This window comes from Amyelois transitella, chromosome 21 (assembly GCF_032362555.1).
Source record: "Amyelois transitella isolate CPQ chromosome 21, ilAmyTran1.1, whole genome shotgun sequence".
NCBI classification, from domain to species: Eukaryota; Metazoa; Arthropoda; class Insecta; order Lepidoptera; family Pyralidae; genus Amyelois; species Amyelois transitella.
The window spans coordinates 209,987-232,668 of record NC_083524.1 but is presented as its reverse complement, the minus strand read 5'-3'; the positions used below and the strand labels follow the sequence as shown (position 1 = coordinate 232,668).

At 47.7% G+C, this 22,682-nt stretch overlaps 2 protein-coding genes across 2 annotated transcripts; one reads left to right on the top strand and one right to left on the bottom strand.

Moving 5' to 3' along the window:
* Nucleotides 1-995: 995 nt before the first annotated feature.
* Nucleotides 996-22,639, bottom strand: LOC106140247 (prolyl 3-hydroxylase sudestada1). The gene is made up of 10 exons (XM_060950516.1): nt 22,304-22,639; nt 21,973-22,145; nt 21,323-21,610; nt 20,881-21,072; nt 20,418-20,579; nt 20,003-20,149; nt 19,650-19,803; nt 19,120-19,334; nt 11,124-11,255; nt 996-10,607 (listed from the first exon to the last, which is right to left on the bottom strand). The coding sequence occupies exons 1-10, from the start codon at nt 22,536-22,538 to the stop codon at nt 10,446-10,448; spliced, it is 1,860 nt and encodes a 619-aa protein (XP_060806499.1). The 5' UTR covers nt 22,539-22,639; the 3' UTR covers nt 996-10,445.
* Nucleotides 4,495-7,863, top strand: LOC132901740 (uncharacterized). Its single transcript, XM_060950517.1, has 3 exons — nt 4,495-4,623; nt 4,733-4,810; nt 7,272-7,863. Exons 1-3 carry the CDS (start codon nt 4,539-4,541, stop codon nt 7,664-7,666), a joined length of 558 nt encoding a protein of 185 aa, XP_060806500.1. The 5' UTR covers nt 4,495-4,538; the 3' UTR covers nt 7,667-7,863.
* Nucleotides 22,640-22,682: the final 43 nt, after the last annotated feature.

Genomic DNA, 22,682 nt, shown 5'->3' with positions numbered 1-22,682 from the left:
GTTTGACTTATTATAAAATATTTGTGAAATCAACTTTAGTCAGGCATAGTGGTAGCGAATACGACGTGTCTGGTCATTTCCGATATATTTCACAAACTTGAAATTTAGTCGCAAGCGCTCTCAATGTGGCGTCGCGAGGCCCTGATTAATTCCCCGAAGGCGGGACGTGACCGCCGCACAAGCAACCAATTTGCCCAAGTTTTGCTATATCATAGCATTCTGTGGCTTGTCACAGTTGTAAGAAGAGAGAAAATATTATATTTAATGAATAAAAAGAAATTCACATTTGACAAGTTAAATTCATATTAGTTTTAAGCACATAGCTCGGTTAGTTTGATTGGTTAACTTACTTCAAGCAATCGGCGCGAATTGCTGCTGCAGACGCAATAAAACGCAAATTGATGAATAATGAAATTAACTTTTGCTCGCGTCTCCCACGACTTATTCTTCTTCCTTCCTATTTTTTTTAATACGGCTATGGTCAATTATGTCGCAGAATTCGAATTCATAAATGAATATTTATTAAAGGTTATAACAACTGATTATATACTAAGGTAAATTATGTATAGGAGTGGGGAGCATCGCTGACATGATTTGCTGATGTACATACATACATAAATATAGTCACGTCTATATCCCTTGCGGGCTAGACAAAGCCAACAGTCTTGAAAAGACTGACAGGCCACGTTCAGCTTTTTGGCTCCATGATAGAATTGAGATTTAAATAGTGACAGGTTGCTAGCCCATCGCCTAAAAGAAGAATCCCAAATTTATAAGCCTATCCCTTAGTCTCCTTTTACGACATCCATGGGAACGAGATGAAGTGGTCCTATTCTTTTTTTATATTGGTGCCGGGGACCACACGGCACAGCATTTGCTGATGTAATTTAATTAATTCCCTACAGATATGTCACGTAGGTATTCCTGATGCCGCAATAATCAATAATAACAAGTTAAATCTTTTTACGAGACAAAATATTAAATGAAACACAACATCAATTTCTTATTATTTAATTAATAAATCTATCACAATATGTACAAAATATAGCTATTATTATATAAATTAAAACCATTACGGGCACTCGAATGAGCCTCTGCGAATAGCAGCTACCTATCTCTGAGGAACTAACTGCTAAGGTCAGCGCGAGGAACGGTGGACCGGTGCCCACATCAGCCGGCACATAAGCTGAACCAAAATGTTTGAAATGAAATGCGAGCTAGGGCCAAACTTCACATCGATTGACACTTGGGGGAGGCAAGTCTGTAAAAACGTGTATGGTATCAAAGTCTTACAGTGTTTGACATTCGGTAGATTCCATCATTCTTTGAATGAATGAACAATTTATTGGCTAAAAAATGCCGCAAACGCTCTTGGCGTTAGGAGCTGGGGTGCGCCCGTGATTATGGTACCTGAATTGGGTAAGTCTGGTTTTTATTCGAAGCAAAAAGCGTCGAACCTGAGTAACTTTTGCAGGGGAACCTACCATTTATTGGATCATAGTTACACATTCATTTGCCTGAATGTGCAGGTTTCTTCGTTTTCTCTCACCGTAAGTCGGTTAACACTCAAATCTAATGTGACTACTCATAACTCAGAAGAGTCATAGGTACGTGGCCGAGTATTTCAACCCGTGCGCACACGCATATTATTCGGGCACCTTATTCATTCAACCACCGACAGTCTCTACCAACTCTGTGTCACAGTAATTGAAGACAACATATCTAACACTAATCTATTAAAGACTTTATCGACAAAATTTAATTTTTACAGACTTGAACCCCTGTGAACGTGTGTTGCTTATATCAACTTATGTACGAATACCTTTAAATAAAATTAAATACCTTTTAAAGTATTAATAACAGCGCACGGAATACGAAATCTTTCCAGACAGATACACTGATGTGCCGTGCAGTATCGACATTCAATTCAAATTAATGTTACTCCTTGGCTCTTAAACTTAGGGGCTGAGGGTGCAATAGGGAACAAAGAAGTGATTGACAAACATTTAAAAATAATCATGGTGGCTTCTCGTGGCCTAATCAAGAATGTCTACAAAGATATAACAATAAATCTTAAACTCATACAACTCGTTTTGGTTGTAGTATATGGTTGCCGTGTCTCACTCATTCCATTATACAAGTCAAAGTGACTCAAATATTGCCACTTTCATCCAGAATAACATGGTAAAAACAAACCCAATTCATTGCAGTCTAGGGTTAAAATCTAAACCACTGATTAACTAATCACTAACAAAGTGACAAAAACATAGGTTAAAAATTATAGGTCCTTAACCCACCTAGCAATCCTAATTCTGTAAGCAACTACAGCATTACACAAATAATTTCGTCAATATTTTTTTTTAATATACATAAAATACACTTGAATTCCATTGGATCCGCAGATACAAACATGTGATGCAAAAATAGTGTCAATATATTACTTATATTTGATTTATTTATATTTATAGTCCATGTTGCGACATCGCAGTCTATACGTGGCAAGTGTGATATTATTAAATAGCGCTTAAAATCATACTGTCACAATATTTACTGACCTAAGCCTTTATATTACAAGAATAAGAGCAAAAATAATTTATGGAAAGCCCAAAAAAATTAAATCTCTTATGATAGTATAATTTTTACGCACTAAACATCAAATTTTAGCTCATACAGTCTCAAATCTGATCACCTGAAATTTGTTTGACATAGAATTATGACAGAAAACGTTACATCAGTCATACGTTCTATTGAAATTATAACGAACACTAATTTATTGATATATCACACTCGTCTGCTACTATTATCTGTAAGTCACTTGTTTTACTCAGTTGTCCGTCTCCTTGCGACACGCAGCGACCCGTCAATGTTGAAATTGGTCGTAGAATTGACAACTTCGCGATCCATTTTATTACTAGTGTCTAATGCTGAATCACATATTAGTTGTGTGTATTGCTTCATACAATTCAATAGATTACTTGGTCGCATCGCATCGCGTCGTGTCGTGTCGCAAGCAGGGCTTGATATCTGTACCACAGGTACAGAATCTGTTTCATCTTGCTTTTGTGATTGTCAAATACCAGTTTTTAAGATTTTACCATGAAAAGTATCATTTATTTAAACTTAATGCACGTAAAATGTACAACAGGTGGACTTAATATCATCACCTTTTATTTAATTTAATAGGTGCTTGCTTCAAACCAGTACCTGTTTTAAATACAAAATACAGTCAACGGCACACCAATCTACTCAAATTCACTGTTAATTCATTTCTATAACTTGATATGCGGTTGACTGTACATGTATAACATCATGTATGTTTATTTTAAGAACAAAAGATTAATCATACCTAAAACCGTGGAAATATAAATATATATATCTTGATATCATTATTACTTGTAATTCAAATACTTCCGAGTTCATCACTTATACACATTTGTCACTGTTTACATCACCATCACGAGATGTCATTAGCGTAGAATCCCGAATGATGATATTATAATAGTGATGTGTATTGGTACTGTGGGAAAGAGGCGTGATTTTATGTATGTATGTATTGGTACTGTCAACAGTATATCAAACTACACAAATTAACTGCTTCTATTACCGCGTCGTAGAGTTTGGTGAAGGGCATCTTGATATGCGGTTGAGTGTACTGTTTAGTCGCAACTGATGGTAATCGCTATTTATAAATAATACAAGTATTAAACGCTTACGTAATGTACATTAATGACCACATCAGTCACCACATCAGTCGCTCGCTGACCACGGATCATTGTAACATGATTCGGAACGTCCGAGATAAAATAAAGGTACGTTACGTGCGCGTTAAATATTTGTAATATGTGGTCGTCCAAATCAAAAGGGACCTTATGGCGGTAGCTAGTTTCCGAGATATTAATAAATTTGTAAAATACCTCAAAAAAAATCGTTTTTTTATTAATTGTATTTTTAAAAAGATGATTGTATTTACTACATGTAGATGTGTTCAACTTTTCGAAACGTCAATTTAAAAAAGTTTTGTATCCATCTAAAGTTTAGTAAAAAAGGAACCTTATCGCGGCAAGACCTAACAAATAGTTTTTCTTGTAATTTAAACCATATTTATCGACATTTGAATATTGCAAAGTAGGTATAAACTAAACTATTCATCGTATACCCGCCATTTTAGTGTCGCACGCCGCGCTGCATGCGGCATTCTTTGTATATGCGGCGGTATCCTTTGACAAGAAGCAAGGCTAGATAGTTATGTCTCGCTCACGCACAGTCGTCGTCGCGTCGCGGTTGCCGGTCGCACGCGTCGCTCGCACCCACTTTCAGTCAGTCAAGATTTTGTGATCCAACTGAACGACCGTTCGCGCGTGGTGCTCTCCGGAAGGAAATTCGTTTATCGTTTACACTTGAGGCTATGTCCATGCTTGAGGTAAGTTTGTATCATGAAGATATAATCGAATTAGTATTTCTATTGCGTACTCACTCCTGTTATTTATTAAATTTTTTGTTTTATAGATTTGAAATCAACTAACACCTATACCATCGCGATGGAAGAGGAAACAGAAGTGAATACTTATATCGATACTACAGATAGCCAACCAACAATTATTTCAAAGTCTCAAGAACTGGCACGTAAGTACAAAACCTATAGTCTCAAATCAATAAATAGATAAGTAGGTATGTATTATTTTTGCGCAAGTTAGGTACTTCAAAGTTTTTAATTTTGTTCTTATTGTTTTAGGTGACCATAAAGAACTTGAGAACTTCTCATCGGATCACGCATGTACATCCCAGTGCAACTGTCAAATAACTATAAAAGGTAAACAATATTTTTACATTGATTTTAACAGTAATCTTGCGTAGGTTATGTCTATCTCATTTATTTGTTTTGTTTTTTGTTTGTTAGTAGTAGTATAGGTAGATTATTGTTACTGTCCGCGCGGAATAACTTGACTCAAGATGGCGCTCAAATCGTATGTACCAGCCTATTCTAATTATCATAATAAATTGTAAGAAAAATTGTGATGTGAATTTTGTGTTAAATATACACTGAATTTCATTTAGGTATTGACAAAATCTTTGCTCAAATTGTTGTAGGAATTCAATCACATAAAACCTGGGAGTCAGAATTAAGAACCTTCCAAGATGAATATTCGATGTATGTCAGTAATGTTAAATTACCACATCAACAAGCTGATGGTGAAGATGAAGATTTTGAAACGGGTATAATAACACGAGATATATTGACAGTAGATTTCGTAGAAGGCGAAACTACTGACCTTGTATCGATTGAAGAAAATATATTTTTTGAAAACGGGTGCTGTCAAAAGCAGTGTTTCAAGTTATTTGCAAAGGAGGAAATTTTAAAATCTCGATTTGATTGTATAAGTTTAAATAGTAACTGTGATTTTCACTCAAATCATCAAGACATTTTGTTAACGGGTGCTTTAAACTGCTTGGTTGATAATAATCCAGACACGTCAAAAGAATCAAAGCACAAAATAAAAAACAGGGAGCGTGCCGCGGTTAAGTATATGTTTAGGGGCAAAATTGTCTGCAAAAGCTTCTTTGTTTTTGTCCATGGAGTAGGTCCGAAAAAGTTTAAAAACATTGTAAAACATGTTAATGAGCATGGAGTAGAATTAAAAGAGCATAAATTGAGCAAAAACATTCATCATTCGTTTACATTAGAACAACGTGTCACAGCTGTCACTTTTATTAAATCATTTTCAGAACAAAATTCTCTTGTGCTCCCGGGGCGTTTACCTTATTACAGTAACCCAGATCTTAACATTTTGCCAAGTAGCATGACAAAACAATATATATACGAGAAGTACGTTGAGGCATGTACAAAATCAGAAAAAACGTATGTAGGTCGTTCTTCGTGGTACAAAATATGGGATGATTTTTGTCCTCATATTGTGATTCAAAAGCCTCGTACAGATCTTTGTCATGTTTGCCAACAAAATGTAATGAGCATTTCCAAATCAAGAAATATGGACGAAGAAGTGAAAACAAAACTATATATGGAATCCGTAGAACATTTACAAAAAGCTCAAACAGAGAGACAATATTATAAAGATGTAATTGCAGAATCAGCTTCGCAAGTTTCAAATTGTGTTCTCGGCCCGCACCCTCCGTGCTCTTTTGAAGGCGTTCTTCATATTTCCTTCGATTTTGCGCAGCAAATTCATCTTCCTCATGACTCGCAACAGGTTGGCCCATTATATTTTCTAACAGGGTACAAAGTAGCCCTTTTTGGTATCGCTGTAGAACCTTTAGGCAAATTTATATTGTATGTAATTCCTGAAGCTTGCGTTATTGGAAAGGGGGCTAACGTTGTGATATCATTGATCCACAATTTTTTTGAAACTTTGTCTTTAGGAGAAACCAACGTAATCTGCCACGCAGATAATTGCTGTGGTCAAAACAAAAATAACTATGTTTTGCAATACGCTGTTTGGCGTGTCATGACTGCTAGACACAAGAGCTTTCAGCTGTCATTTTTGCCTGTAGGCCACACAAAGTTTGCGCCAGACCAATATTTTGGCTTATTTAAAAAAAAATTTCGAAGATCTGTTGTAAATACCGTCAAAGACGTTTGCGAGATAGCGGTTACGGCATGTAAGCGATCAAATTCTATAATGACTGTTTTGGTAGGAAATGAATCGGGTGACGCTGTTAATGTAAAGACATATGACTGGGTTAAATACTTCACGGACGCAAAAGGTGTTAAGTTGCAAAAATTAAAATCCTTTTCTCATTTCAAAACTGAGTCTACATCGATAGGGCTATTGCAATGCACAAAAAATTGCTCCGGGGAAGGTCACAGTACGCATGTCGTGTTCACAGAAAATAAATTTGGGGATAGTATGCCTACAGAAATCGAACCTCAAGGCCTTTCTTCTGAGAGGCAGAAATATTTATTTGAAAAAATAAGACCTTTCGTACTTGCACATTCACAAGATATACTTTGCCCACAACCTAAATTAGCTATTGCAAGCGATCCCTTAGCACTTACTAATTCTGAACAATCCCAATACACACAAGAACATGTTGAACCAGGTGTTAGTAAAATACAAACCAACACACTTTCTGTAACTCTCAAACGCAAATCACCCACTTGCAGTTATTGTGGAGAGTCTGGCCATAGAAACCAGATACGCAGTGGTATCTACTTTTGTAAGAAAAGGAAACTGGATGAACAAAAATCTGATTAGGGAAAATTTTCCTACTATGACGTAGTACCTAATTACAATACCTGGTCTTTCTTTTTACAGAACACAAAGAAACTCAAACTCGTGAAGCTGGAATTACATTTACATTAAGGAACGATGAAGGTAATAGTACACAAGAGATATTTTATACTACTCGAAATTTACCAGAAATTAATTTCCATAACCGAACTATAAATGATCCTCGCAATGAAGATTTTGCAAGAATTGTGGCGTTTGAATTAGAACGCTTGCCTGAAAACATGCGAACTATAGCTTATTCAACAATATTTAACACAATTCAATCGTTAAAAACTGAAATGGCAGCTGAGGATTTGCATCCCATTACTAGTGATAACGTTAATAAGCATGGTGATTTGAGTGAAACACAAAATAAAAAGAATTTAAAGCAAAGAGTCCTTAAAAACTTAAAAAAGATGTACGGTAATTTACCGCCTTAAGGTCTTAGGTCTAAGGTCCCACTATTGTAGTCCATATTTTGTTTTGGTACTTTAGAGGTAAACAATCTTGTTATGTTTTTTATCATAAAAAATATTTTTAAAATAGGCTAAGGTTAATAGCAAAAGTAATTCATTAGAACATCTGTTATTTCATTTTGTTTCATCTTGTAATGGCTATAAATTATTTTATAAATGTATTTTTCGACAAAAACGTATCAAGATTGTTTACCATTATTTAAATACTTAAACTAATTAACTATACTAAGAGATAAGTGTCAGCAGACTGCAACGGACCGCCGTAAGGGTCCTTTTTTACGTATTATACTTGTTACGAAAATTTATATCTAAATTTGTTAACTAAGTAACATTTTCATACCTTGTTGTGATAATAAAAAAAGAAAATTTAAGTTATCTTGAATGTTGCACTAAAATGTTGATTTTGCATGCTAAAAATTAAAAAAAATGTTTAGTGCCTACCATAAGGGCCCTTTTTAAATTTGTTTGAAGAAATTGTTCAGTTCTCTACGTAACTTTAAAAGATCATAACTAACAGTTATCATTGATCTCTTAGCTTTATTAGCATCTTAACCAATTATGTATAACCTATTTAGTAATTAAGCGTTGATTTTGTTACTGTCAGATTTCAAAGTTTATAAAGAATAAGAATTTTTGCTAGTAAATAAAAACTACTTTTTTTTAAATTATGTGTTGTTTTTATTTACATCTAAGGCCTTTCGCAAATCTATGTAATTAGTAGCATTATAAAAACGATAAAAGTTTAGTGACAAACAGGCGGTTTACTTATTTTTAATACTATTATTGATACTTTGCATCTCATTGATAATGCATTATGTTGGCAGGTCTAGTTCCCACAACAGACAAGTTTATGCAAGGATTGTAAAAAAATCCATTAGTTATAATCATAGTCAATCAAAGTATACCATCAGTTACATAACTTCACACTAAAACATAACTTTTTTGTACGGCATACTTAAATTGCGATTTTCTCAAAACTTATAATTTCGATCAGTGAACTTCAAAAATTCGTAAAAAAATAACGGTAGTGGTTAGAAGGTTGGTTCTTGGGTCTATAGCTCGGTACGTTTATGTAGTTTTCAGTTCTGTACATAACTCATTTCCGCTATAAGGTCCCTTTTGATTTGGACGACCACATATTTAGAAATAGTATAATGCGAGGCGAAGTTTTGAAATCATTTATGATTATATTTCAATTTTGTTACTTAAAAATTTCAATTAAGTGTATACTTGATTCACAGATCAAATTAAAAAAAAATCAAGACATATTCACTTTTATATGTAATTTTACAGATACCATGGATTTAATCGTATTGCCACCGTCTTCCCTTTTTATGTCATTTTACAGGTACCATTTAAAAATGGATTTAATTGTATTGCCATAAAGCACACAATCTTCAAATATAAATTCATCACGATTGAGCTTAATATTTTAAGATGGCGCGCTATACGGGGTGACTTTTAATTCAACTGCATAAATTTAACTGTTAAGTGTACTCTTTTAAATGATATTTAAAAACGTTAAAAGAAAAATATCGGTTCATATTTCAGAAAGTACGAAAAAAATAAAAGTATCAAAATCCACGATCCTCAATACGTAATATCACCCCGGCCGGCGGAAAAGCGACGCGTAGATTCTGAGCGATCTCGACAACTCTGTACTTTACTGGATCTTGATACTAGAAAAATAATTTATTTTTCAGACATTTATTTACATGTTTAGTTTTAATTTCTTTTTGTAGTATTGATCTTTAATAAAGCGTGTCACGTAGTTTTTGAGGTTTTTTTAAATGTGATAAAGATGACGTTTAATTTAAATAAAAATAGGCTCAAACGGCTCAGAAGCATGGGTATAGTCTATGTTTAAAAGGATGCAGTTGTTTTAAATGTCACCCTGTATCACTTACTTAGTCTGTTTGTCTGTATGCTTAAATCTTTAAAATTACGCAACGGGTTTTGATGCGGTTTTTTGTAACAGGTAGAGTGATTCAAGAGGAAGGTTTTTATGTTTAATAACATTTATAATTTTGCACCCGTGCGACGCCGGGGCGGGTCGCTAGTTGCAATATAAAGATCGTCCCGTTCAGGTAGCGTAGAGCCGCAGTCACTATCGTCCCGTTCAGCATGTCAATTCTGCTATTTTATTTTAATCCGAAGCGGATCTGAAACGCATTGATGACAACTTTTGGTATTCTACTAACAATTTGTCAAAACGAAGCCGTAACGCATTGGTTACGCAGCCGAAACGGTTCGGTTGTCGTATTCTGCTAAAGGACACGTAACCTTCCGTTTGCCGTTCGGCTATTATTTCGTATTCTGATAAGATTTTGACAGTTGGTCCGGCCGAAACGCAACGGTTCTGCATTGGTTGAATTGTCCAAAGTTACGGTTTTGCATCGGCAGCAAATAACCAACCGCTTCCGTTTCATTTGCGTTTCAGCTATCAACGTAAAGTTACTGGAATACCGTTTGATAATATAAACGCAACTGTAACCAAGACGAAACGCAGCCGAACTGTTTCGGTTAACAAATAGCAGAATTGGCCTGCAGGTAGTATAGTAGTATAGAGTAGTGTAGAGCGGCAGTCACGTGCGAAGCCGGGGCGGGTCGCTAGTTGCAATATAAAGACCGTCCCGTCCAGCTAGTATAGAGTAGTGTAGAGTAGTATAGAGTAGAGCGGCAGTCACTATGTCCCGTCCAGCTAGTATAGAGTAGTGTAGTGTCGTATGCAGTGGGGCGGCAGTCACTCGGTGTAGACGGCGCGCACGAGGTAGTGTGCGCGGCGCGCGGCGGCGGCGAGGCGCGCCACGTACTTGGTGAAGGCGGCGGCGCCCGCGTCGCAGTACACCAGGCTCAGCGCGTTGCTCACCGCCGGCACCGTCACCAGCGCGCCGTCCATGCCCGACTAACCGACACAAAGTGTTTTATTCACAAATATTCAATTAAATATACCACTTGTCCGCCGCAAACTTGGACTTCACCAACATACATATATAATCACGTGTATATCTCTCGCGGGGTCTCGAAAATACTGATAGGCCACGTTCAGCTGTTTGGCTTAATGATATAATTGAAATTCAAATAATGAAATATTCATGGGAAATATCAAGAGATGGAGTGATCGTATTCTTTTTTGTATTGGTGCCGGGAAACAACCGGAAAATAAAAAAATCTTTTTTTTCCACAATCTAACAATATGTAGTGAAATAAATTAAGATTATAAAATACTGGTCTCTAAATTAAGTCGAAGTTTGCTTCTCAGTAAACGAGTTTCTCCTCAGAAATGTATATGTAAGAGAAGAGGGTAAGTAAAGAACGATATTTATAGATATCACAATGCATATAGGTACGAGTATATGCGAAAGAGTTACAAAATATAGACTATACATGTTTAATTTCAGTTGCCAACAACATTACTAACCGGCGTAGAGCCCGTGTCTTCCTCCGGGGCTAAGTAGGTGGTGCTTCCCCCGCACAGCCCCCGCTCGGGGACGCCCAGGTACAGCAGCGCCTCCAGCCGCGCGTGCTGGTACTGCTCCCGCGGCGGCACCAGCTGGAATGTACACACACTACACTTTATTTGTTCTCGATAAAAATCATAAGTCACAGTATAAATATTAGTTGATACATTTTTGTGGAGACTGGTGACGGAACAATAATATTTACTGTATGTATTTTGCATACATACATATGGTCACGTCTATATCCATTGCGGGGTAGACAGAGCCAGCAGTCTTGAAAAGACTGAATGGCCACGTTCAGCTATTTGGCTTAATGATAGAATTGAGATTCAAATAGTGACAGGTTGCTAGCCCATCGCCTAAAAAAGAATCCCAAGTTTTTAAGCCTATCCCTTAGTCGCCTTTTACGACATCCATGGGAAAGAGATGGAGTGGTCCTATTCTTTTTTGTATTGGTGCCGGGAACCACGCGATACCTACTGTATTATGTGTTATTTTTATTGGTTTAAATTGTATAATATTGATCAACATTTGATTGATACAACGGTGTGTGTGTGTGTGTGAGACTGACCGTGTAGTGTGTGGGCCGCCAGCGCTGCAGCTCCACGCGCGCCGCGCTGAGCGCCAGGTCGGTGCAGTCGGCCAGCAGGCGCTACAGTGTGTGTGTGTGTGTGTGTGTGTGTGAGACTGACCGTGTAGTGTGTGGGCCGCCAGCGCTGCAGCTCCACGCGCGCCGCGCTGAGCGCCAGGTCGGTGCAGTCGGCCAGCAGGCGCTACAGTGTGTGTGTGTGTGTGTGTGTGTGTGAGACTGACCGTGTAGTGTGTGGGCCGCCAGCGCTGCAGCTCCACGCGCGCCGCGCTGAGCGCCAGGTCGGTGCAGTCGGCCAGCAGGCGCTACAGTGTGTGTGTGTGTGTGTGTGTGTGTGAGACTGACCGTGTAGTGTGTGGGCCGCCAGCGCTGCAGCTCCACGCGCGCCGCGCTGAGCGCCAGGTCGGTGCAGTCGGCCAGCAGGCGCTACAGTGTGTGTGTGTGTGTGTGTGTGTGTGAGACTGACCGTGTAGTGTGTGGGCCGCCAGCGCTGCAGCTCCACGCGCGCCGCGCTGAGCGCCAGGTCGGTGCAGTCGGCCAGCAGGCGCTACAGTGTGTGTGTGTGTGTGTGTGTGTGTGAGACTGACCGTGTAGTGTGTGGGCCGCCAGCGCTGCAGCTCCACGCGCGCCGCGCTGAGCGCCAGGTCGGTGCAGTCGGCCAGCAGGCGCTACAGTGTGTGTGTGTGTGTGTGTGTGTGTGAGACTGACCGTGTAGTGTGTGGGCCGCCAGCGCTGCAGCTCCACGCGCGCCGCGCTGAGCGCCAGGTCGGTGCAGTCGGCCAGCAGGCGCTACAGTGTGTGTGTGTGTGTGTGTGTGTGAGACTGACCGTGTAGTGTGTGGGCCGCCAGCGCTGCAGCTCCACGCGCGCCGCGCTGAGCGCCAGGTCGGTGCAGTCGGCCAGCAGGCGCTACAGTGTGTGTGTGTGTGTGTGTGTGTGTGAGACTGACCGTGTAGTGTGTGGGCCGCCAGCGCTGCAGCTCCACGCGCGCCGCGCTGAGCGCCAGGTCGGTGCAGTCGGCCAGCAGGCGCTACAGTGTGTGTGTGTGTGTGTGTGTGTGAGACTGACCGTGTAGTGTGTGGGCCGCCAGCGCTGCAGCTCCACGCGCGCCGCGCTGAGCGCCAGGTCGGTGCAGTCGGCCAGCAGGCGCTACAGTGTGTGTGTGTGTGTGTGTGTGTGAGACTGACCGTGTAGTGTGTGGGCCGCCAGCGCTGCAGCTCCACGCGCGCCGCGCTGAGCGCCAGGTCGGTGCAGTCGGCCAGCAGGCGCTACAGTGTGTGTGTGTGTGTGTGTGTGTGTGTGTGAGACTGACCGTGTAGTGTGTGGGCCGCCAGCGCTGCAGCTCCACGCGCGCCGCGCTGAACGCCAGGTCGGTGCAGTCGGCCAGCAGGCGCTACAGTGTGTGTGTGTGTGTGTGTGTGTGTGAGACTGACCGTGTAGTGTGTGGGCCGCCAGCGCTGCAGCTCCACGCGCGCCGCGCTGAGCGCCAGGTCGGTGCAGTCGGCCAGCAGGCGCTACAGTGTGTGTGTGTGTGTGTGTGTGTGTGAGACTGACCGTGTAGTGTGTGGGCCGCCAGCGCTGCAGCTCCACGCGCGCCGCGCTGAGCGCCAGGTCGGTGCAGTCGGCCAGCAGGCGCTACAGTGTGTGTGTGTGTGTGTGTGTGTGTGAGACTGACCGTGTAGTGTGTGGGCCGCCAGCGCTGCAGCTCCACGCGCGCCGCGCTGAACGCCAGGTCGGTGCAGTCGGCCAGCAGGCGCTACAGTGTGTGTGTGTGTGTGTGTGTGTGTGAGACTGACCGTGTAGTGTGTGGGCCGCCAGCGCTGCAGCTCCACGCGCGCCGCGCTGAACGCCAGGTCGGTGCAGTCGGCCAGCAGGCGCTACAGTGTGTGTGTGTGTGTGTGTGTGTGTGAGACTGACCGTGTAGTGTGTGGGCCGCCAGCGCTGCAGCTCCACGCGCGCCGCGCTGAGCGCCAGGTCGGTGCAGTCGGCCAGCAGGCGCTACAGTGTGTGTGTGTGTGTGTGTGTGTGTGTGAGACTGACCGTGTAGTGTGTGGGCCGCCAGCGCTGCAGCTCCACGCGCGCCGCGCTGAGCGCCAGGTCGGTGCAGTCGGCCAGCAGGCGCTACAGTGTGTGTGTGTGTGTGTGTGTGTGTGTGAGACTGACCGTGTAGTGTGTGGGCCGCCAGCGCTGCAGCTCCACGCGCGCCGCGCTGAGCGCCAGGTCGGTGCAGTCGGCCAGCAGGCGCTACAGTGTGTGTGTGTGTGTGTGTGTGTGTGTGTGAGACTGACCGTGTAGTGTGTGGGCCGCCAGCGCTGCAGCTCCACGCGCGCCGCGCTGAGCGCCAGGTCGGTGCAGTCGGCCAGCAGGCGCTACAGTGTGTGTGTGTGTGTGTGTGTGTGTGAGACTGACCGTGTAGTGTGTGGGCCGCCAGCGCTGCAGCTCCACGCGCGCCGCGCTGAGCGCCAGGTCGGTGCAGTCGGCCAGCAGGCGCTACAGTGTGTGTGTGTGTGTGTGTGTGTGTGTGTGAGACTGACCGTGTAGTGTGTGGGCCGCCAGCGCTGCAGCTCCACGCGCGCCGCGCTGAGCGCCAGGTCGGTGCAGTCGGCCAGCAGGCGCTACAGTGTGTGTGTGTGTGTGTGTGTGTGTGAGACTGACCGTGTAGTGTGTGGGCCGCCAGCGCTGCAGCTCCACGCGCGCCGCGCTGAGCGCCAGGTCGGTGCAGTCGGCCAGCAGGCGCTACAGTGTGTGTGTGTGTGTGTGTGTGTGAGACTGACCGTGTAGTGTGTGGGCCGCCAGCGCTGCAGCTCCACGCGCGCCGCGCTGAGCGCCAGGTCGGTGCAGTCGGCCAGCAGGCGCTACAGTGTGTGTGTGTGTGTGTGTGTGTGTGAGACTGACCGTGTAGTGTGTGGGCCGCCAGCGCTGCAGCTCCACGCGCGCCGCGCTGAGCGCCAGGTCGGTGCAGTCGGCCAGCAGGCGCTACAGTGTGTGTGTGTGTGTGTGTGTGTGTGAGACTGACCGTGTAGTGTGTGGGCCGCCAGCGCTGCAGCTCCACGCGCGCCGCGCTGAGCGCCAGGTCGGTGCAGTCGGCCAGCAGGCGCTACAGTGTGTGTGTGTGTGTGTGTGTGTGTGAGACTGACCGTGTAGTGTGTGGGCCGCCAGCGCTGCAGCTCCACGCGCGCCGCGCTGAGCGCCAGGTCGGTGCAGTCGGCCAGCAGGCGCTACAGTGTGTGTGTGTGTGTGTGTGTGTGTGAGACTGACCGTGTAGTGTGTGGGCCGCCAGCGCTGCAGCTCCACGCGCGCCGCGCTGAGCGCCAGGTCGGTGCAGTCGGCCAGCAGGCGCTACAGTGTGTGTGTGTGTGTGTGTGTGTGAGACTGACCGTGTAGTGTGTGGGCCGCCAGCGCTGCAGCTCCACGCGCGCCGCGCTGAGCGCCAGGTCGGTGCAGTCGGCCAGCAGGCGCTACAGTGTGTGTGTGTGTGTGTGTGTGTGTGAGACTGACCGTGTAGTGTGTGGGCCGCCAGCGCTGCAGCTCCACGCGCGCCGCGCTGAGCGCCAGGTCGGTGCAGTCGGCCAGCAGGCGCTACAGTGTGTGTGTGTGTGTGTGTGTGTGTGAGACTGACCGTGTAGTGTGTGGGCCGCCAGCGCTGCAGCTCCACGCGCGCCGCGCTGAGCGCCAGGTCGGTGCAGTCGGCCAGCAGGCGCTACAGTGTGTGTGTGTGTGTGTGTGTGTGTGAGACTGACCGTGTAGTGTGTGGGCCGCCAGCGCTGCAGCTCCACGCGCGCCGCGCTGAGCGCCAGGTCGGTGCAGTCGGCCAGCAGGCGCTACAGTGTGTGTGTGTGTGTGTGTGTGTGTGAGACTGACCGTGTAGTGTGTGGGCCGCCAGCGCTGCAGCTCCACGCGCGCCGCGCTGAGCGCCAGGTCGGTGCAGTCGGCCAGCAGGCGCTACAGTGTGTGTGTGTGTGTGTGTGTGTGTGAGACTGACCGTGTAGTGTGTGGGCCGCCAGCGCTGCAGCTCCACGCGCGCCGCGCTGAGCGCCAGGTCGGTGCAGTCGGCCAGCAGGCGCTACAGTGTGTGTGTGTGTGTGTGTGTGTGTGAGACTGACCGTGTAGTGTGTGGGCCGCCAGCGCTGCAGCTCCACGCGCGCCGCGCTGAGCGCCAGGTCGGTGCAGTCGGCCAGCAGGCGCTACAGTGTGTGTGTGTGTGTGTGTGTGTGTGAGACTGACCGTGTAGTGTGTGGGCCGCCAGCGCTGCAGCTCCACGCGCGCCGCGCTGAGCGCCAGGTCGGTGCAGTCGGCCAGCAGGCGCTACAGTGTGTGTGTGTGTGTGTGTGTGTGTGAGACTGACCGTGTAGTGTGTGGGCCGCCAGCGCTGCAGCTCCACGCGCGCCGCGCTGAGCGCCAGGTCGGTGCAGTCGGCCAGCAGGCGCTACAGTGTGTGTGTGTGTGTGTGTGTGTGAGACTGACCGTGTAGTGTGTGGGCCGCCAGCGCTGCAGCTCCACGCGCGCCGCGCTGAGCGCCAGGTCGGTGCAGTCGGCCAGCAGGCGCTACAGTGTGTGTGTGTGTGTGTGTGTGTGTGAGACTGACCGTGTAGTGTGTGGGCCGCCAGCGCTGCAGCTCCACGCGCGCCGCGCTGAGCGCCAGGTCGGTGCAGTCGGCCAGCAGGCGCTACAGTGTGTGTGTGTGTGTGTGTGTGTGTGTGAGACTGACCGTGTAGTGTGTGGGCCGCCAGCGCTGCAGCTCCACGCGCGCCGCGCTGAGCGCCAGGTCGGTGCAGTCGGCCAGCAGGCGCTACAGTGTGTGTGTGTGTGTGTGTGTGTGTGAGACTGACCGTGTAGTGTGTGGGCCGCCAGCGCTGCAGCTCCACGCGCGCCGCGCTGAGCGCCAGGTCGGTGCAGTCGGCCAGCAGGCGCTACAGTGTGTGTGTGTGTGTGTGTGTGTGAGACTGACCGTGTAGTGTGTGGGCCGCCAGCGCTGCAGCTCCACGCGCGCCGCGCTGAGCGCCAGGTCGGTGCAGTCGGCCAGCAGGCGCTACAGTGTGTGTGTGTGTGTGTGTGTGTGTGTGAGACTGACCGTGTAGTGTGTGGGCCGCCAGCGCTGCAGCTCCACGCGCGCCGCGCTGAGCGCCAGGTCGGTGCAGTCGGCCAGCAGGCGCTACAGTGTGTGTGTGTGTGTGTGTGTGTGTGAGACTGACCGTGTAGTGTGTGGGCCGCCAGCGCTGCAGCTCCACGCGCGCCGCGCTGAGCGCCAGGTCGGTGCAGTCGGCCAGCAGGCGCTACAGTGTGTGTGTGTGTGTGTGTGTGTGTGAGACTGACCGTGTAGTGTGTGGGCCGCCAGCGCTGCAGCTCCACGCGCGCCGCGCTGAGCGCCAGGTCGGTGCAGTCGGCCAGCAGGCGCTACAGTGTGTGTGTGTGTGTGTGTGTGTGTGAGACTGACCGTGTAGTGTGTGGGCCGCCAGCGCTGCAGCTCCACGCGCGCCGCGCTGAGCGCCAGGTCGGTGCAGTCGGCCAGCAGGCGCTACAGTGTGTGTGTGTGTGTGTGTGTGTGAGACTGACCGTGTAGTGTGTGGGCCGCCAGCGCTGCAGCTCCACGCGCGCCGCGCTGAGCGCCAGGTCGGTGCAGTCGGCCAGCAGGCGCTACAGTGTGTGTGTGTGTGTGTGTGTGTGTGTGAGACTGACCGTGTAGTGTGTGGGCCGCCAGCGCTGCAGCTCCACGCGCGCCGCGCTGAGCGCCAGGTCGGTGCAGTCGGCCAGCAGGCGCTACAGTGTGTGTGTGTGTGTGTGTGTGTGTGAGACTGACCGTGTAGTGTGTGGGCCGCCAGCGCTGCAGCTCCACGCGCGCCGCGCTGAGCGCCAGGTCGGTGCAGTCGGCCAGCAGGCGCTACAGTGTGTGTGTGTGTGTGTGTGTGTGAGACTGACCGTGTAGTGTGTGGGCCGCCAGCGCTGCAGCTCCACGCGCGCCGCGCTGAGCGCCAGGTCGGTGCAGTCGGCCAGCAGGCGCTACAGTGTGTGTGTGTGTGTGTGTGTGTGTGAGACTGACCGTGTAGTGTGTGGGCCGCCAGCGCTGCAGCTCCACGCGCGCCGCGCTGAGCGCCAGGTCGGTGCAGTCGGCCAGCAGGCGCTACAGTGTGTGTGTGTGTGTGTGTGTGTGTGTGAGACTGACCGTGTAGTGTGTGGGCCGCCAGCGCTGCAGCTCCACGCGCGCCGCGCTGAGCGCCAGGTCGGTGCAGTCGGCCAGCAGGCGCTACAGTGTGTGTGTGTGTGTGTGTGTGTGTGAGACTGACCGTGTAGTGTGTGGGCCGCCAGCGCTGCAGCTCCACGCGCGCCGCGCTGAGCGCCAGGTCGGTGCAGTCGGCCAGCAGGCGCTACAGTGTGTGTGTGTGTGTGTGTGTGTGAGACTGACCGTGTAGTGTGTGGGCCGCCAGCGCTGCAGCTCCACGCGCGCCGCGCTGAGCGCCAGGTCGGTGCAGTCGGCCAGCAGGCGCTACAGTGTGTGTGTGTGTGTGTGTGTGTGTGTGAGACTGACCGTGTAGTGTGTGGGCCGCCAGCGCTGCAGCTCCACGCGCGCCGCGCTGAGCGCCAGGTCGGTGCAGTCGGCCAGCAGGCGCTACAGTGTGTGTGTGTGTGTGTGTGTGTGTGAGACTGACCGTGTAGTGTGTGGGCCGCCAGCGCTGCAGCTCCACGCGCGCCGCGCTGAGCGCCAGGTCGGTGCAGTCGGCCAGCAGGCGCTACAGTGTGTGTGTGTGTGTGTGTGTGTGTGAGACTGACCGTGTAGTGTGTGGGCCGCCAGCGCTGCAGCTCCACGCGCGCCGCGCTGAGCGCCAGGTCGGTGCAGTCGGCCAGCAGGCGCTACAGTGTGTGTGTGTGTGTGTGTGTGTGTGAGACTGACCGTGTAGTGTGTGGGCCGCCAGCGCTGCAGCTCCACGCGCGCCGCGCTGAGCGCCAGGTCGGTGCAGTCGGCCAGCAGGCGCTACAGTGTGTGTGTGTGTGTGTGTGTGTGAGACTGACCGTGTAGTGTGTGGGCCGCCAGCGCTGCAGCTCCACGCGCGCCGCGCTGAGCGCCAGGTCGGTGCAGTCGGCCAGCAGGCGCTACAGTGTGTGTGTGTGTGTGTGTGTGTGTGTGAGACTGACCGTGTAGTGTGTGGGCCGCCAGCGCTGCAGCTCCACGCGCGCCGCGCTGAGCGCCAGGTCGGTGCAGTCGGCCAGCAGGCGCTACAGTGTGTGTGTGTGTGTGTGTGTGTGTGAGACTGACCGTGTAGTGTGTGGGCCGCCAGCGCTGCAGCTCCACGCGCGCCGCGCTGAGCGCCAGGTCGGTGCAGTCGGCCAGCAGGCGCTACAGTGTGTGTGTGTGTGTGTGTGTGTGAGACTGACCGTGTAGTGTGTGGGCCGCCAGCGCTGCAGCTCCACGCGCGCCGCGCTGAGCGCCAGGTCGGTGCAGTCGGCCAGCAGGCGCGCGCACGCCGCCGAGCTCAGCAGCCGCAGCAGCGCGCGCGCCGCGTGACTCTCGTCCTGTGACAGGAGCCACGACTCGGAAATCCGCTCGTGGTGCCGCTGGTTCGCAGGACCGACCAGCTCCCATTCAACCGCTGTACAACGGACATATTGTCGTTTAAACCTTATCGTATAACCAGCTAGATCGATTCGTTAGAAGCGACTCGAGAGAGGTATGAGTAAGACATGAAACAAATCATCTCTGAATCTGGGAAATCAGATTTCAGGTGAGTGAGAACTTAACGGACACTATCCCACCACCCATTGCTCTTCCAATTGCCGATTATACGAATCAAGTCCAGTAGTCTTGCAGGGGATTTATAAGAGGTTCGATTCTTAAATGCTGGAAACACATAGTATCTCCTACTATCCATTCTTACCCCTACACATTTACAAGATAAGGCACTGACCAGGATCCCTGAGTGCGGTGACCAGCTCCTGGTATTTGTGCGGCTGCAGGAAGTTTTGGAGGCTGGCTTCGCTCTCCCGCTCCATCTGGGCCTGGATCTGAGCTCGGTTGCGAGGAGACATGTACGTGGGCTCGATCCACTCGTTCAGGAGTACCTAGAGAATGGAAAACAGAAATAACTACTTAATTCAACTAATATTATAAAGTTAATAATTAGTTACATAAGTTTGTTTGTTTGTTGTCTCCTCAAGCGTTATCTTCTGAATTGATCTCCTTGAAATTTTGCGTACATAAAACTAGAAGACACAAACATCAAGACGGTTGGGTTCCCCCAATGTATCTAAGATGACTTACCACTTCGTTGTGTAGTTTGGGCGGCGGCTCGGGGTCTGCGGGGGGCTCGGGGGCGGCGGGGGCTTCGGGGGACGCGGGGGGAGCGGGGCCGTGGAACCAGCCGTTGATGGACAGCCGGGGCAGCTCCATCGACAACACTTCGCCCACCTACACATATACACAATCGTTATCATTTTTTTTTATCTTCGCCACATATTTAATCATCAAACTGTTCATCAGTTCAAAAAGTCAGTCATACGAATATTTATTGTTACTTCTTCCTCCTGGCATTAGTCCCGGTTACATCCTCAACTTTCTGGAGAAGACACCAGAATGCACGAATGCACCTTTTTTAATCATGATCCAAGATTGGGTGCGTCAAGATTTAACATGAAGCATCTCCCATGAGAACTCCCTTTTCATAAAATGTGGCTACCTGGTGGAAGGAGTCGGGCGCGACCCTGAAGAAGGCGAGCGTGTTGTTGCGCGGCAGCACGCGGCGCCGCACCCGCTCGGGCTGCCCGCCGGCGCCCCGCGACAGTAGCTCCAGCGCGCCGCCCATCTCCCAGCGCCAGCCCGGACCGCTTTCCTCCTCTTCCTGCTCACATAATGGGGACACTCGTTATGATATACATACACAAAATCACACCTTTTCTCCGTAAAGGTAGGCTGAGACTTCATCTTTCCACTTGCCACGATCTCTGCTTACTTCTTTCGCTTCAGCCACATTAATAACTCAGGTTATGAATGACAGGTATTAATCAGGTGAATTCTTGATGAGAATTGCACAAAAACCCACTTTTACTTAGGTAGAGTTCTACTCTTCTTCTCTTTCCCGGACTAGTAGAATATAGCTCAAGAATGGAGATATGTACAAAACATAAAATAATGTAACCAACCTTATCACAATGATTACTAGCTCCATTCTCCACTCCATTGGATACAGGAGGTGTCCAGGGCGCGAGGTACAAGATGAAGGCCACCCGGCGATCTGCCAGCATGTCATCGTGTACCAACAGGTGGTCTCCGGGGCCGTACAGTGAACACGAGGCGGAGACGGAGCGCAGCTCTAGTCCGGTCACCTTGGCTACCTAAAAGCAAATACTAATTTACAGGTGGTTGAACATATAATCGCACAATATATTCCATACCGGGTAGACAGAGCCAGCAGTCTCACAAAGACTGAAAGACCATGTATAACAACATGCAACAATGACTCTTTTCTAAGTTATGTACATAAATTTAATAGTGCTCTTTCCTAAAGTAAGTCAGTTGTGTAGCAATGAGGCAAAATGAGAAACATACATACATAAAGATATAATCAGGCTTAAAAGCACTCACCAAACTCATAACTTCAGTCTTCAAAAGTTCATAGATCCCACGGATACTCCGCTGCCACGTGAGGCTTGCCAGGTCCGCTGTCTGGTGGAACTCATACAAATCCATCTTCTTCCGAGTCCAGTCCAGGGTATTCATATCATCAACAATGTTGTTGATGATGTCCGGGTTGGAGAGCAGGTTGTGTAGCCTACACAGGCGGAACGGCTCCGATGTTAATGTTACCCCATCACTTTTGTGGTCTTTAAAGTCTTTCCAGTGTGATGACAGTCTTTCTATGAATTCTTCAGCCTGGAAACATTATATCTGTTTAATGTGACGTGAAAGCAGTTGGCTTATTCTGATAGCCCTAAATTGAAAATGTAATGCAAAAAATCCAAGAGATATCATTTAAGTCTGTAAAGGTAAAGTAGTAAAATGGAATGAATGTAAACAAATAAGAATGCTAGTGTAAATAAAAAATATCAACTAAATATTAATGGGAAAAAGATAAAAAAAAAAAATAACAGAAATAAATTATTCAAAAGCAAAAAGTTTATTATTCATCTAGTAGTATCCACAAATCACCTCACCATCACCCATAATATTTCTATGAACTTTCAATATAGCAAGTTAACTTACATGAAAATATCCAATAAGAAATTGTTGTTTACCTTAAAGGTAGGGTTGAGCTTTGGATCTTCCATCCTGTTAGCTCTGGGGTTGAGGAAGGCCCGCACTGGCTTTCCGGTCAGTTTCTCATCCTCCAGCAGTACGGAGTCGTCCTCCCACGGTGACTCCGAGTCGGAACTGTAGTCTGATGAGGATGACGACGAAGAATACTCATCTACCAAAACATTTTTAACTTAATTCCAACAGGAAAGAATTCCACTAATTTACAACAACACCAATTGGATATAATCATAAACAAACACTGTTTCCCGCGCTTCTCAATATCACAAAAACAGGGGCAAGAAAAAATCTAAGCGAAGATGTCGAACTCACCCCCACGGATTCTCTTGACTTCGTCGGCCGAGGCTTGGTACGAATTGACGGCACAAACATCGGAATCATCGCTTTCGGTATCAGAGATCTCGATCACCGTATTGGAGAGGCGCCGCTTGGCGGGCGGCCGAGGCTTCTCCGACGCACTCTTGTCACCGCTGATGCCGCCAGTGTCGGCCTCCGCCACCGCACTTGTGGAAGATGGTTCTTCGTTTTCGTGGCTCGGTGAATTCATTTTTATTAATATAATTCTACATAATACGTAAAATAACAAAAGTAAACCAAAACGATGCGACGCCTAACCTCAAAATTTGTTGACGTTTTGTTAGTTCAGTGTTGCTGTTGCCAACCCAAAATTATTTGAGATCTTTCTTGCGAC

Coding starts and splice junctions, on each gene's coding strand:
- LOC132901740 (XM_060950517.1), top strand. CDS start 4,539: ATGGAAGAGGAAACAGAAGTGAATACTTATATCGATACTACAGATAGC. Junction 4,624..4,732: donor AAAGTCTCAAGAACTGGCAC/GTAAGTACAAAA, acceptor TTATTGTTTTAG/GTGACCATAAAGAACTTGAG. Junction 4,811..7,271: donor CTGTCAAATAACTATAAAAG/GTAAACAATATT, acceptor TTCTTTTTACAG/AACACAAAGAAACTCAAACT.
- LOC106140247 (XM_060950516.1), bottom strand. CDS start 22,538: ATGAATTCACCGAGCCACGAAAACGAAGAACCATCTTCCACAAGTGCG. Junction 20,580..20,880: donor CTAGTAATCATTGTGATAAG/GTTGGTTACATT, acceptor TTATGTGAGCAG/GAAGAGGAGGAAAGCGGTCC. Junction 19,335..19,649: donor CACCGCACTCAGGGATCCTG/GTCAGTGCCTTA, acceptor TCCGTTGTACAG/CGGTTGAATGGGAGCTGGTC.